Source organism: Puma concolor, chromosome C1 (genome assembly GCF_028749965.1).
Source record: "Puma concolor isolate L17-30 chromosome C1, mPumCon1.1.hap2, whole genome shotgun sequence".
Taxonomy (NCBI): Eukaryota; Metazoa; Chordata; class Mammalia; order Carnivora; family Felidae; genus Puma; species Puma concolor.
In genome coordinates, this window is record NC_141674.1 from 207,863,879 (window position 1) to 207,880,152 (window position 16,274).

Consider the following 16,274-nt stretch of genomic DNA (forward strand, 5'->3'; position numbering starts at 1 on the left):
GGCTGTCAGCTGTACCAGAGGGAGAATGCTAGTGACATACACACACAGCTATGTCCTCTTACTTCACAGCTGTGGTCAGCACAGTGGCTCATTTGACTCAGAGTCAAAGCCACCAGGGTACCTAACACTCCAGCAATCGCTGAGAAGGAAAGTTCTTTATTTGTCATCGAATAGGATGGTGTGACCACTGTAGGCAGCCAGTAAAATGAACAAGGGATTGGAGTGAGCACGCCTGACAGATTCTGATTGGCAGATCTTTCCAGAGCCATCCTTTAGAGGCAGCGGTTTGTGACGGAGTGGTTTTGGTTTCTCCTGTCTGATACGTTCTCTATTTTTGTAGTTGGCCGTCCAATCCCCGTTCATCAGACTCTGCACCCAACCACGGAACAGATTGAGGAGTTACATCACACCTATATGGAGGAGCTAAAGAAATTATTTGAGGCGCACAAGAGGAAGTATGGTATTCCAGAGCACGAAACTCTCATTTTTAAATAACTGTACGCTTAGAAGGCACACCAGAGGATGCGAGAACATCCCATTGGAGAATACATATTTTAAATAAGGATTTTCTTCTTTGACTGTGGAGTCCAATGTGCAACTGGAAAATATTATTTATGGTGACAGATGTTGGTGAGTGTCCATGGGCAATAAAAATACAGTAGGTGACTACAGGAGAAGGGTGGAGAAGACTATAACCCTTCTAATCATCCTCCTCGTTTAGGAAGGGCCAGTCATTTTGCAGGTGAAGAAAAGGTTTAGAATTATTCATGTGCTCAAGAAAAAAAATATGACAGCTTCAAAAAATAATTAGACCCTTTTACTAAACATCACAATAATTTAAGGTAGTGTTTTCACTAAATATGACAGCTGTTGTTTACTGCAGCTGGAGCAGTTAGGAGACCATGTGTGAAATAATTTTCCATACAGAGCTAGAGGAGATCTTTTTTTTTTTTTTTCTGCTTGAACAGACCATTTTTGGGTGAATAATGTTACTTTTCAGGCTTAGATAATTTGATCCCTTTAGGTCATGTCAACCAACACATTCTTATACAATAGTGCAGAATTTTTATGCAGTGGGTGAGAGCGTGTCTCTTCATTTCTATTCATGCTTGGAAACATTCATGCTTGTTGTTTGCTTCGAAGCATGTGCATTTGCTATGGACAAGGAGGTCTTTTGGGACACATGCTTTACAGAACGTTGAAATTCCGAAAGGTTTTCGTGGTCGTAGAAATGATTTGAATTTTCTTCCCAAATAGCCTCTTTGAGGAAGACCAGCTATGAAAGAAAGCGCCCTCTCTGGTTGTCGTGTGTCCAGTTACAACCGTCTGGTCTGGAAGAGAGGCAACCCTGTGCCTCCTGTTCACTGATACCTCTCTAGTGCCTGCGCCGGGCACAAAATAAGTACTTGTTTAGTGAATATATTTACGGATGAGCCCACAAAGGTGAAGAATTTTTAAAGCTGCACCATAGGATGAACCTATTTTAAGAAAAGACCCAGTTTCAGAAGGAGAGAATGTGCGGGGTCTGATTGTCTCATGCCAGTAATGGACGAGACCGCAGGCTAGTTTATAAGATGCAAGTGAAAAGGAGGTTTCTGATCATTAGGCACTAAAAGTTAAGAAAAGGATTCGGTAAATAAATGAGAAGAATGTCTCGTTTCCAAATGTCTAGTTTCCAAATGATCTCCGTTGCTATATGTTGCTTCTTTACCCCTTGTGCTCTGGGTATTTGGGGGCAACTTCTTGGAGTTGTTCTAACTTACTAGTAATATATCTTCAGGCCTCTAATTTTTAAAACATGAAGCCTGGGCTGGAGCCTGGACTGAGTTCAGCATCAGCCAAACAAAATCATGCTGGGTAATGTCTTGACTAGGAAAGCATTTCACACAGGAAAAAATGAACATGCCTCTGGCTTCATACTGGTTGAACAATCCAGGAGTCCACTGACCCATGGCCTTGAACTTAGATCAATTTTTTGTCAAAGCAGGGAATAGGGCACAACCTATTTTTAACAGATGCACAAAACTCGACTATAAATCCTTTTTGGTATTACTCGACACCAACAAAGTATAAAAGGAGCACCATTTACAGAAAATGACACCCCAGCTGGTCATGGGTCGGTCTTTCAGAATGCCACAACGACTAGAGACCTTTATTATAAAGCCTGTGAATTTCATCCCTTTAGAGAAGTTCATTAAAGTCTCTGTGATTTCACAAAACTATGACTTTTAATCTCATACTTGGTCCTGGGAGGCCAAGCTGACCCTGACATCAGCTGGATCATCCAATAAAGCAAAGTTAAAGCCCATAGGTAGTAAAGCAAAGGCACTGAAAAATGAGCAAAGTTCCCCTCTGACGAATTTGCTAGAATTTTGCCATTTCAAAACCCTAGGCATCAGCAAACTTCCATTCTGGCGTCCATAAAATCTTTTTAGATACATTTTAGGGGTTTTATCTCTTTCTTCGTTTTTTTTCTTTCTTTCTTTCTTTCTTTCTTTCTTTCTTTCTTTCTTTCTTTCTTTCTTTCTTTCTTTCCTTCCTTCCTTCCTTCCTTCCTTCCTTCCTTCCTTCCTTCCTTCCTTCCTTCCTTCCTTCTTTCTCTAGAGGTCATAATCTAGCCAGAAGTCCATTCATAAACCCAAAGCATAGTTGTAAGCCCCATATAGTCCTACAGATTGCAAGTGAAGGTTTGGACACGAACTTTTGCTACAGCACAATTGTGGGCTATATCTTGTACTCACTAATATGGTTTGACACAGAGTGCCTCTATTTTAAAGATTCTCGTCTACTCTGCAACTGTACCTAATGTTTAAACAGCAAAGCAAAAAATAACAACAACAAAGATAACCCCAGGACACAGTAAGAGAAACTGACCTAATTGCCTTGAGAAAATGTACGTTCGTGCTATTTGACTTAGACATTTCTTTGTCCTGTTTCTCTTGAACACTGGGCACCGGCTAAGTCATTTGCTTTGTCTTACGGTTAGAACTGTTGAAATTATCTAGATCTGGTTAAGTCTGTTATGCTCACATTGAAGATTACAGCTCCAGTGCTTAGTAAGGCCAGCCAGTTTTGCTGTGTCCCAAGGGGAACCAGGACAAGGGAGGCGACATGATTTATGAAAACCCTTCACTAGAACCCTGGAAACAATCAAAGTATATATACTTCAGGGATGAAGGGTGAGCCTTTATTGTATGCATAGCATTTTTAAAAAATACTTTTTAACGTTTATTCATTTTTGAGAGACAGAGTGCAATCAGGGGAGGGGCAGAGAGAGAGGGAGACACAGAATCCGAAGCAGGCTCCAGGCTCCGAGCTGTCAGCACAGAGCCCCACGTGGGGCTTGAACTCAGGAACTGTGAGATCATGACCTGAGCTGAAGTCAGACGCTTACCCGACTGAGTTGTCCAGGTGCTCCATATGCATAGCATTAAAAGTAGAATCCCTGTTTTCAGTAGAAGGTACGCTTTGGTCAGGGGAAATACAGGACGATGTAACCTCACATCTCTTCCAAACTACCTCACCCGCGATGCAAATGGCCAAAGTACATGATAAATCTGAAAACAAGTTTGGGGTCTATTTACTCTGTCTCCTTTTCCTTTGACAGGAAACAGTGTTGATGGGATTTGTTGATTGTTTTTGTTTTTGTTTTTTTCCCCAGTAGCCCAAGGATAAGCCAGTTCTTAAACTGTATTTGTATATATTTTTTTTAAGCTAAGTGATAGATGTCTATTTCTGGGGCTGGGAGAGTTACCTCAAATAGAATTTGTGTATCTTATGAAAGGAAAAAAACAAGGCAATTTCTACATAGCCGATCACTCGGTCCAGTGTCTCTGGGCTGGCAAATACAGAAGCAATTTTTTATATTTAAAAAAAACCAAGGGATTTGTCTAACACCTTATATTTCAGTAATGTTCATTAATCCCTCCCAGACACCCATTGCTTAGTGCCTTAATACCGCATATGAAGGAGAAGGTCTGTCCCAAACCCTAGTTTACTCATGGAATGATGGGTTCCTCAGTAGCAGAGTCTGTGTCCTGTAAGTGTCGTGATCCTGGCGCCCACAGAGCAGGCTGGCCGCACTTTCTCGAATGCTTGTGGTGCCACCTATGTCACAGGAGCCAGGCTTTGGAGCCAGAAGGGGCTTTGCAGTCTGCGGGTTGTTCCTTCTACAGATGAAGCAGCTGAACCCCAGTGGCTTCATGCGTGTTGGAACCATGTTCGTGTTACTCTTCTCTGGTGGAGCAGGAGGTAGCACTTGTCCGTCATTGTTGATGAATAAACCCGTGCACCCTCTTGTAGAACAGAGGTGTCAAAACATAGAGTTGGGATGAAAAATACTCGTAAAGCAAGGGATTTAGCCACTCCGAAGTGAGCTCTGTCTTATTGGGACCTAGAGCATGTTTCTTTTGTGAGACCGGCACACCGCATTGTTGATTTTTCCCTTTTTGCAAGAGCTATTTTGGTGATGTGCTCTGGGTAACATCCAAGTTTTCAACGACAAGCTGAGCCACAAGAGCCTTCAGTAGTGAGCAGCAGGCTAAGGCAAGGGGCTTTATGCCCAGGATGAGTGACAGACCCCACGAAGGATCCTCTCTCTTGGTCATGTTGTGACTGTTAAGACAGGTCAGAGCAGAAGTGGAAGAGGACTGTGGTCACCTCAGTGACAGCCTCAGAGTCCCAAGCCCGTTCTGGCTGTGGCTTCATCCAGCTGGGTTGTTAGAGCTGCCTTTTTTCTTTCTTTCTTTCTTTCTTTCTTTCTTTCTTTCTTTCTTTCTTTCTTTCTTTCTTTCTTTCTTCCTTCCTTCCTTCCTTCCTTCCTTCCTTCCTTCCTTCCTTCCTTCCTTCCTTTCTTTCCTTCTGTCTTTTAAGGCTCTTAGATTCTGATTAAGAATTTTCTTAGGCCCTCTTGAGAATAAAGATAAATCTGACCGTCTTGTATCCCCAAGGGCTGTACAATTCTCCCCCTGTCTATTTCCAGACCAACGTGGAGCTTCCTGGTCGGATTCCATCTGTCCAGTCTGGGGAATGGTCACGTGGAAACAACCAGCAAACACAACTGTGCTATTCTTTTTTACCTTCCAGACTTCGATTTCAAATAACCCTTTTGCCTCTGGGTCTCCACTAACTGGCAGGGTGACCTGGGCCCCTTCCTTCCTGTTAGGAGTGAATGATCTCCAAGGCTCCCTCTGGCTCTGTCTCTATGGTGGGTGTCTGCCTGTTCTGTCACGGTAATGACATCTGGTGGGAGGTGCAGACTTATCTGTAGACTTCTTTTTCGTCTGCCATCCTCACTCTGGACATGCAGAGAGTTCAAATGACGGTCTCCTTTCGTAGTATACGTAAAACATAAATTGCTACGGAAGTTTCTCCAGCATCACAGTGACCTTCAGTCATGGTGTTTCCACAAAACAGTTGAATTCTCTAAATAAAAATCGGAGACATTTTTCTAAGAGATTTCCTCCTTTACACACTTGAAAACTGTGACATAACAGTTTATTCCGTGTTAAAATCTTTATAGGAGATGGTGGGCTTTTAGATTTTCTACACCGTACGTGTTTGCTGTGTGCTTTTTAAAAGCTCTTGGTTGATAAAGTTGTGACCAATAAATGTGTTTTATGCCCAAGCTGTAAATGTGTGGGTGTGGTGTTTTATCTGAGTAGAATGGATTCTCTTTCCACGCCTTGCCAACGCTGAATTCACTTGGACTTGAGGACGGATACAGGCAAGGGAAGTGCAGCAGAATCGTGAGCATTGCAGATTCTCATACTGAAGAGCCCGGCCTTTTAGATGCCCTGCCTGAGAGACAAGACAAAACAGAAGGCAGGGGCAGAGCTGAACGAAAAACACAGATGTGCCGGATGAAATAAGAGCGGAGAACAGGAAGAGGAAACAAGACAGGAAGCTGCCGTGGTCAAAATAAGAGTGAAACTTGTTAGTTACAGAAATGTTCAAAAACTCGTAGAAAAATTGATAGATTCCAAATCAAAGGAATCATTGCTATGGGTACGGGGTTTCTTTTTGGGTGATGAAATGTTTTAAAATTCGACTATGGTGATGGCCGCACAACTCTGCAGATACACTAAAAACTCCTACACGCCTCTCTTCAAGTGGGTGGATTTTACGATATGTGAGTTATACCTCAATAAAGCTCTTTTATACACACGAGTAGGTCATCCGCTTGGCAAAATAAGGGAAGAAGCAAAAAACTAAATTCCTTTTTTTGTGTGTGTCAGCAGTAAAATCGCCTCCCTTTGATGTCAGCATTTTGGATGACAGAGTTTTTGCCTTGATTTTTGAGACCTGGTGGTGTGTCTGGTGTTATCAAAACAGGTGTTTTCAATACTCTTAAAATATTTTATCGGATAAAGAACATGCTGGTTTATTATTGTGTAAAAACACTGCTTGGCTTTAACTTTTCCCAGTATTTTATTAATACTGTGGCTAATAATAAATACTGTCTTATAAAATCCATCAACATTTATTGACCACCTACAATGTACCAGATGCAGAGCTAGGAGAGTTTATGTACATTAGGACATTTAACTCTTAAAATAGCCGTGTGAGATCAGTACTATTTTTATCCCATAAAAAAATTGGGGTTAAGAGGGGCTAAGAACTTTCCCTGAGGCAACCCTCATGTTGGGGGTGGAGCTCAGATAGGATGCCGGGTCCTCTGGCCAGAGCCCATGCTTTGGATGTAGGGCTCAGGAGCCCTGGGGCGTCCACCGTCCCCATCAATAACTTGTGTGACTTTAGGTAAGTGACCTTATACTCTTCACCTATGGAAGGAAAAGGTGGGACATGATTACTAAGATTCTTGGTGGGTCCCTCTACCGGTGATTCTTTTTGCAAGCCGTCTACATTTCTGAATGCCGCACCCCCACACCCCCACCACAATCCACCCACACATAGACCCAATAGACACAGGGGCCATTCTCAGCACTGAAACAGTCGTGAGCACCAATTGTGAGATGGCAAAATGTTGTGGCCGCCATTAGCAGGACAGAGTAAGAAAGTTTCATTAAATGGACCAATATTTGTGGTCCAAGTTAAACATTCAAAATGTTATATTAAGAACACCTATTTAGCTGAAAGGCTTGATTTTTTTTTCTTTTTTTTTTGGTAGCTGTGACTGCATGGGCACTAGTTGGGGGAAAGGTCATTTCTCCCAACCATGTATTTTTTTAAGTTCATTTTATTTCTCACATGTGTATATGTATATGTGTGTTTGCAAGCACCTTTTAAAATTTTTCGTCATGAAATTGCCACGTGTTCCAAATTTAAGAAGAAATGTCTCCGGTTTGATGTCTCCTTCCCTGCCTTCTCCAGTCCATCAGCAACATCTTTAAAAACTCTAGAGAGAAAGGCAATTTGATCTTTAGTTTGGCCTGGCATTGACATTTTATGTGTGATGCTAAAATAATGGGAGGCTGTCATCTATCTTATATTGGTTGACTCTATAAGAGTGGGATCATATAATTTGTCATCTCAAATTCACTTAATTTTAAAATAACATTGAATTCCTAAACATAGAATGTTAAGTCATATTAAATAATTTCAGTGGGATTTGCAGAAGGGTTTATATATTACGTACATAAATAGAGACATTGATGGGGAGATACATAGTCATTACTGTTATTGAAATAATACCCAAATCAAGGGAGATTTAAATCACGGGGAATAAAAGCAAATGTGATTCATTTGGGAACTGGCTATACTTTTACGGACGAGTTTGGTTTATATTTTGAATAGTAGGTAGGTGATTGAACTCAGTGCCATCATTATGACAAATAAACGCAGGAGACGGGACATACGTTTCTGTAGCAAGCCGCCTACCGTGTCAAACTGAGACACAAGCATAGCCAGGCCTTCAAAGCAGTTCCAAAGGAAGCAGAGGGCAAAGTTAAATTGCAAGAAGCAACTGAGGACCTCTTGCTGTCTGTCAGAGGTAAGGTCAAGGACAACAGAAGTAGGGAAACATTGAAAAGGAAGGGAGGACGCTGGGAGGAGGAACAGCCCCAGGGAAGAGACAGACGTCTTACCATCATACGCTTCCCGTTAAAGGAACGTTCACATTCTACTCCACGGTGTGTCCCTGTCCCAGAGGGTCTTCTTCTCAGTAACAGATGACAGGAACGCATCTGGTGCTGCCTAAGAGAGGTGTTATCTCGGAAATGGTATTCCTTGGGAGGAAAGTCACGTCCTCTCGTTGGCCCCTGGCTGGCGATATGAAGGAGTGATTCCTGCGTGAACAGCCCACACGTTCTTAGCCCTACCAGGCCACTATGATTAGGACCTTTGCTATTGCCTGATTACTGTCATGACTCCACTCTGACCTAGTCAGCTAGACAGTTGCAGATCTTAGCTGAAAATCATGGAAGACCCTGAAAGCCCTCTCTGCCCCCATTGCTATGCCAAGTTGACAGATGATATGATAGCAATGACTCCAAAGATCAAATAGGCAAATGAAAACAGAATGGGAAAGTCGCGTTTGTTCAAATCTCCATAGGCATTGGGATCTTTACAACTATCTGTTTCCACTATTACTGTTGAGAGTTCCGTGAACCAAACCATCAGGATGATTTGGCCACAGAGCGGAGTTTAGATGTTTAGATGACAGAGTTTATGCAAAGCAGCGTGCCCTACTGGTCAATTGTGGCCAGAGAAAATGCTTTTCATAAGGAACTGTTGACATTGAACTTTTGAATCGCTCTGAAGCTGTTACCACATCCTTTTGGCCTGGCTCTATTGCAGGGTTTATTTCCTTTTCCACATCTTGATAGGCTTAGAAACCGCCCCGGGGCCATTATTTCAAAGGAGAAATTTCTCTTCCATCCTGCCCGTGATTTCTCTTTGCTCTGGGCTCTAGTTTTTGTGAAGCAGGGATGCAGTGGCTTCAGTCTGATCCTCTATCTGGGGTATGTAATGTGTTTTCTGCTAATTCACAGAGTTCCATCAGGGATAGTCTCTGCCAGGATTATTTGGCAAGAGTCCACTGAAGAATTACTTTCAGCTTTGTTTGCGGTTACTAGATTCCATTGGAATTTCCTGCATTTCCCAGCGATTCAAAGAGTCTCATGGAGGGGTGGAGGCTGGGGCTGCAAGGTGTGTTTCTGCCAGTAAATGCAAGAAGCCTGGGTGCTGCGTGGAGGTAGAGGTTCAGGGCCCGGTTCTTCTGAACATCTTCCCAGTTAATTGGATGATCTTGACCAAGCACTGAGTTGGTGAAAAGCACCAAGGCGCGGGACCCGTGTCCTCCCCTCTCTGGGCCCATAATTAGAGAACTATCTCATTGGAGAGAGAGGGAAGCAAGTGTCTCCAGAGCAGCACCAGCCCGGAGCTTTGGCCCTGGACTTGCCTGGCTTTAGCAGTGAAAGCTCCCGTCCTGGAAGCCCTCTCAGTCACAGGCAAAGTGGGACACCGTGGGCGGGAAGGCAGAATACTTCACGGCCCTGGTGTTGAGGGCACAGCTAGCCGTTCTGTCCACCTTTGGGAGGGACAACAGGGAGGCATTTTATTTAAAAAATGCTCCAGGGCCACCTGGGGCTCAGTCAGTTAAGCGTCTGACTTCGACTCAGGTCGTGATCTCATGGTTCGTGAGTTCGAGCCTCACATTGGGCTCTCTGCTGTCAGTACAGAGCCTGCTTCGGATCCTCTGTCCCCGCTCTCTCTCTCTGCCCTTCCCCCACTCTCTCTTTCTCTCTCTCTCAAAAATAAACATTTAAAAAAATGTTTTAAATGCTTCAGAGATTAGCTTTTAAACTAATTTTTGGAAAATGAATCTCCAATTTAGCTGTGTATCCTATGATACTCTGAAATTTCTCAGTCTCTGTATGTTCAATGTGAATGATGGTCTTAAAGGTTCTGGAAGGTCTCTGTACCTTTGAGTGGGATTTTGTTGTGAGTTCTTCTTAATGCACTGTCTTGTTTGAGTGGCCTCAAAACTAACGACAGTGAATATTCCCGAAGAGCCTGGGTCCTGTGGAGAGTGTTGTGTGTATATGTGACTGTGACTGTCTTTTCTGGGCTTCAGTTTCTCTTTCTTCAAGGAGAAATTATTTTCTTCTACAATGGATTTCTAAAATACTTTTAATGAAGGGGTGCTTAGAGACTGGAACTTTTGGAACTGAAGTTATACTTAGAAATCTGAAGTGTTAGAAGGGAAGGGAAGCAAAAATAATATAAAAACAGGGAGGGGGACAAAACAGAAGAGACTCTTCAATTTAGAGAACAAACAGAGGGTTGCTGGAGGGGTTGTGAGAGGGGGGATGGGCTAAATGGGGAAGGGGCGTTAAGGAATCTACTCCTGAAATCATTGTTGCACTATATGCTAACTAACTTTGATGTAAATTAGTAAATAAATAAATTATTAAAAAAAAAGAAATCTGAACTGTCAGGAAATGCCCTAAACTTTACATAAACTTTACTGTAGGTTTTTTTTTTTTTTACTTTTCATCATTCTTTGTTTTTTTTTCAATATATGAAGTTTATTGTCAAATTGGTTTCCATTTTACTGTAGGTTTTTACTTTGTTTTTTCTGCCCTTTACTTGTTAAATATATATTTTATATATAAACAATAACATAATAATTAACATAATACTTATATTAGTATAAATATATAAACATAGCTATATAAATAATATAATTATTAATAACTATATATATATTCAAATCTTATTTTTTATGCCTTATTCCCAAAAGAACCATATGTGGAATAGCTCTCTGAGAGATTTGAGACTCTTAATTGTCACATGAAACTTAATAAAAATGAGAACTGAATATAAGAATATAAAATTTTGAGTATTCACTTACAATAATAAAATTATCTCTCCTACACAGAAGTTCCACCGAATGGTAGAAACTAGCAATCGTTGATACTTTTACATCTTTGCCACCATTAAATGAGCACACTGAATCTTAAGACACAGGTTTTAAACTTGTTTTTTTATCCTCCCCACCCCAAGACCCTTGGCAGGCTTAACTTAGACTGAAGTTGAACTCCCCTCAATTGGAGTCTGGGGTTACATGACCACGATCAAATTGCTAAAGAAAACAGAAAGTTTCCCATGACAAGCATCTAACTTATTCTTTCCACAGTGACTTCCATATTCTTGAGACTAGGTTTAGAAAACCTCGAGACTGCTTGAAATCAATTCCTACTCCAGAGACTCGAGAAAGCCTTAGCTCGTCCACCAATATAGCCAATAATATAGCAAATAGAAATGTCAACCTCATGCTTGTTTTATTGTGGAGGCAAAAAACATCACACCTCCAGATATCACAGGCATGTTTAGGGCAGGAAGAAGAAGAAAGGTGTCCATTTTCTTCCTTGACTTTGCTAGAAATCTTGCTGTCTTTCCCAGGATCCCTCTTGCAAACCTTACTTGACATCCCATTGGTTGAAACTGGGTCCCATGGGTCACCCCCAGGTACAGATATGGCTGGGAAAATGACGACTGACTTCCCATTCTCTCCAGCATTGTCTCTCAGTGGACTTTTTCGGGAAAGACTAGGATAGTAAATAGCTTAGTCAATAACTACTCAACTCCGTCACGGTTGTGCAAAAGTAGCCGTAGATAATTATAAATGAGTGAATGTGGCAGTGCTCCGATGAAACTTTATTATGGACGTGGAGTTTCAAATTTCATGTACTTTTCATGAACCCTTCTTTTGATCTTTCTTGAACCATTCGAAGGTGTGAAAATTGTTTTTAGTTCGCAGGCTATATAAAAACAAGAGGCCGACCTGACTTGATTTGCGGACCCCAGGGGAGGGTGAGAACAGTTTGTGGGGGACACCATATAGCTGCTGCAAATAGGCTCCGTACCTTGAATATAGAATATAGGAAAGTGATGACAAGCTCAACCTATCAAGCCTACCTTAATTTTCCTGATGTCAGCAAGCAAATTCTGCTTCCGAATCATGGTCTTTGTCATGAACACATTAAAGTCTACCAGATGCCTTTAACTCAGAAAGTCTGTATCGCTGATATTCTAGGTCAGGAGATCTTTATATATGTTTACATATTTTGTTTTAAATTGCCCTATAGTGACTGCAAAACTGGATCAGACCTACAGAGAAAACTCTAGAATGCAGTGTAGAACTGGAACCAGATAATTATTAACACTGTAGCCCAGACATTTGCATAATTGCTCAAAGGTCTGTTTGTTGAGCTTCATGAAAATTCAGAAATAATGCTACCCTAGATAGTGGTTAAAACAGAAGAATGGTATATTAGATATGTTGATCTAATGATTATTCTTTTTGAAACTATTTATAACATGTTACCTGTTCGTTCCCTTAGAAACTCTCTGTCCTCTTTTGAACTTTACAGCTAATTTTATAATCATGTTGTGTGTATGTATTTGTATGTAAGTATAAAAGTATTATATATGTACATATGTAGACATACATACATATGATATAACCTAGGCATGATATGTTATATGTACTACATGTAATATATGCATACAATTATACATATATAATATGTACATACATATACATAATAAGCAGCACTCTCTCCCTCCTCATAAAAGAAATTTGAGTCACATAGCTGAAGGGTCTAGGGATTCAGGCGTGGATCCAGATGCTCACATGATATCATCAGAACTCAGTCTGTCTCCATCTATCTTCTCTCCCCTGTGTCGACTTCTCTGTCAGACTCCCTTCATGGTCATAAGACAGGCACCAACAACAGCAGGCACACATCCTACAAGATCAGCACTCCCAAAGGAGAAAGAACTCTTTTTCCTAGAATTGGGTCTCAGTTGAACTGATTTGGCTCATGTGTCCATCCCTGAACGCATCATTGTGGTCAAGGGTGGGGGGGATATACTGACTTGCCTGGGCTCTGTGGTTGAGTGTCCCTTCCCTAGAGATGGGGACATTGTGGGGCTGGCTGGATTTCTAAACCACGTGGACAGGGAATAAAGGAAAGTGGGTCCCCAAAGGAAATCAGGGTGAATAGATTCTGGAAAGGCAAAAATAAGGGTCCACTATGGTGACATTAACATTTGATATTTAGGGGTGCCTTGGTGGTTCAGTCGGTTGAGCGTCCGACTTAGGCTCAGGTCATGATCTCATGGTTCATGAGTTCGAGCCCTGTGTTGGGCTCACTGATGTCAGCACGGAGCCCACTTGGATCCTCTGTCCCCCTCTCTCTCTTTCTGCCCCACCCCCCTCATGCTCTCTCTCTCTCTCTCTCTCTCTCAGAAATAAACATTAAACAATTTTTTGACTTTTAACAAAGGAATTGGGAAGAGAACATGGAGACTTCCAGAAAATGAATGAGGAATGGGAAAAAACCATAGGAATGTGAGGAAAATGTTTTATAGGAAACTGGGCGCGGTCAGTGGTTCATCATCTTGGCAATGTATCAGAGAAATCTAGGTAGTTAAAAAACAAACAAAACAGATTTCTGTAACTTACCCCAGACTGACTGAAGCAGAATCTGGGAAGGTGGGGTCCGGGACTCTGTATCTTTTTAAATCTCCACAGGCAATAGATGTGCAACTTATTCATAGACTTGTTTCAGGCACTACTGAATAGGGTCATAGAGTATGGGCTAAGCTGCTGTAACAGAGAGACCGCAAACTACAGACGCCTGAAGACATTAATCTCTTTCTCATGTAATAGCTTGAAGGTGAACAGTCCAGGATGGTGGGTGGGTTTATTCAAAAACAAAGTTCCGGGGTGCCTGGGTGGCTCAGTCAATTAAGCGACCAACTCTTGGTTTCAGCTCAGGTCATGATCTCATGGTTTCGTGAGTTCGAGCCCTGCATTGGGCCCCGAGCTGGCAGCACGGAGCCTGCTTGGGATTCTCTCTCTCCCTCTCTCCCTCCCCTCCCCTACTCATGCTGTTTCTGTCTCTCTCAAATAAATAAATAAACTTAATTTAAAAAAATTTAAAAAAAACCCAACAAAGTGCCTTCCATTTGTTTCTCCACCGTCCCCTCAGGTGTTGTCTTTGTCTGTACAGTTGACACTGGCTGCCACCCGTTCACATTCTAGCCCACGGGGAAAACAGAGGGCGGAGAAGTGCCAGGTTGTCAAGGCCAAGGTTCAGAAGTGCACACATCACTGCCACTTTCATGATATTAGTCTGAACTTAGTCCACATCGCACAGCAAGAGCAAGGGAAGCTGGAAAGTATAGTTTTTCTCTTGCCTGAGATATAAATATGTATTTTTTTTCTTGTTTCCAAAAACAGACCCTCACATATATACATAAGTAGACAGGTGAATGTCTGCCCACCTAAAATTGGACCCCTAAAAATTAAACATTTATTACTTTCAGTTAAACGTGACAAATTGAACGGCACGAGTCTTTATTGTTTTTCATGAAACTCCTCAAGTGAAAATAAAAATGATAAAAAAAAATGTCAAAGAGAGCAGGGGAGGGGTAAGAGGAGAAAGTGATGTCAAAACTATTTCGCAAGATGGAAAACAGATGGGCAAGTGGTAAGTGACTCGCCAGAACAGAGAAGGCAGAAACTTAATGCCAGAGAGAGTCGGGGGGAAGAGTCCTGTAAAAAGCAGGTGATTCCCATTGCAGGATCTCTGGAAGGCCAACCCATTGAGGGCACCAACTATTTGAAGTTGGGTGTGGAGGGGATCAAAACCAAAGAGGATCGTCACAAATCTCCTTAAGGAGCAGACTCACAGATTCCCTACCCTAAAGCCAGCAGCTCTTGCCCCTACCCGAGCAGAGCACAAGAGTTTTGCTCTTGGAAATTCTAGAGAAATTCTACACTCTGGGAATACCAGGCTCAGTAAAGAGAGATGGGGTGGTGAGGTGCCTTTAAAGCTGATTGAGAGACAGTCTCCATTTTGAATGATAATTCCCATCCCCCTCTTCCCACACTAGGTTCCCACTATCCTCAGCACCAACTTCCTATCACCCCAATAGGAGAATAGATAATTCCTCTGTGGGGAAACCCACGAACCCAAGAGAGAAGACCCACAGATTCCAATTTATGTGGGTCTCCATCTGCCACAATCTACTGAAGTCCACCAACGAATAAACTATTTACACAGGGCTGCTGGTCAGCATTTTGGTGTCCGTAAGGAAAATTCAAGAATCATCAGACATTTCAAGAATGCCTTCAATGGGAAATAGAACAAATAAGGAACATGAGAGAGAGTGAAACTTCAGAAAATTTACCTTTAGAGAGACAAGAGAAGAGTTTACAACAATAAAACAAGAACAGAACACTACATAAAGAAGCGCATTTAGAATGGAGAAAGTGACATAACTATAGAGAATAATGGGGGGAGGGGAGGACAAAAATAGGTGTGGGAATGTAAGAGGGAGCCAAATCCTCATACTGCTTAGAAGAGAGCCAGCAGATGAAGTCTCATTTTAAAAAAGCCAGGAAATAGCAACTTAAGCATGTAATTTAGAATGTAGGTATAAACAGGGGCCCCTGGGTGGTTCCGTTGGTTAAGTGTCTGACTTCTGTTCAGGTCACGATCTCATGGTTCATGGGTTCGAGCCCTGGATCGGGTTCTCTGCTGTCAGCTCAGAGCCCACTTTGGAACCTCAGTCTCCCTCTCTCTCTGCCCCTTGCATGCTCTCTATCTCTCTCTCAAAAATAAATAAACATTAAAAAAAGAAAGAATGTAGATATACATACATAAAGGAGGGGCACTTGGGTGTCTCAGTTGGTTAAGCATCCGACTTTTGATCTCAGCTTAGGTCTTGATCTCAGGGTCATGAGTTCAAGCCCCGTGTTGGGCTCCATGCTGGGCATGAAGCCTACTTAAAAAAAAAAAAATACATAAAGGAAAGGGGAAGTGAGTTGAAAATTATCAACCCTGGAAGTGGGGAGGGGAGGCAGGGGCTGCTGCTTTTCATTAGAAGCCAATACTTGGCTTGCTGATTTGATTTGCTAATCCATGCATATAGCAGAAAAATACATTCTCAGACTTTTATTAGTTTTCATATCATTCTAAAATATTTCGCATATACCTTAATTAAGAATGTTATTACTTCATATTGTCGAGACTACCTCTTCACAAGAGGTGGCACGAGATGTGTAAGAAGACTCTATGTGAAGTAATTAGTGAGAAGAGATATAGACGGACCGGGGGAAGAGGCAGTTTATGAGGGAACTCACAGACTTAAGACATGAAGGCATTTGGAAGAGTCCAGAAACTTTCAGGAGGGAAAGTGAGAACTTCTATTTTAAGAAATCTGAGCAAACCATTATAGACCAAGCTGCCAAATATCTACAGAGAGTTGGCAGATGTTGTAGAACGCACAGATGC

General features: G+C 41.9%; 1 protein-coding gene across 3 annotated transcripts in view; it reads left to right on the forward strand.

Annotated features, from left to right (window-relative positions):
• The window catches only part of MOGAT1 (monoacylglycerol O-acyltransferase 1), a 38,027-nt gene extending 32,401 nt beyond the window's left edge, over positions 1-5,626 (forward strand). For all 3 annotated transcript variants that reach the window (XM_025912536.2, XM_086719747.1, XM_025912538.2), the window contains one exon: positions 341-5,626. In XM_025912536.2, the coding sequence (XP_025768321.2) occupies positions 341-495 (155 nt within the window). In that variant the 3' untranslated portion in view covers positions 496-5,626. The remainder of the gene's footprint in view (positions 1-340) is intronic.
• Positions 5,627-16,274: the final 10,648 nt, after the last annotated feature.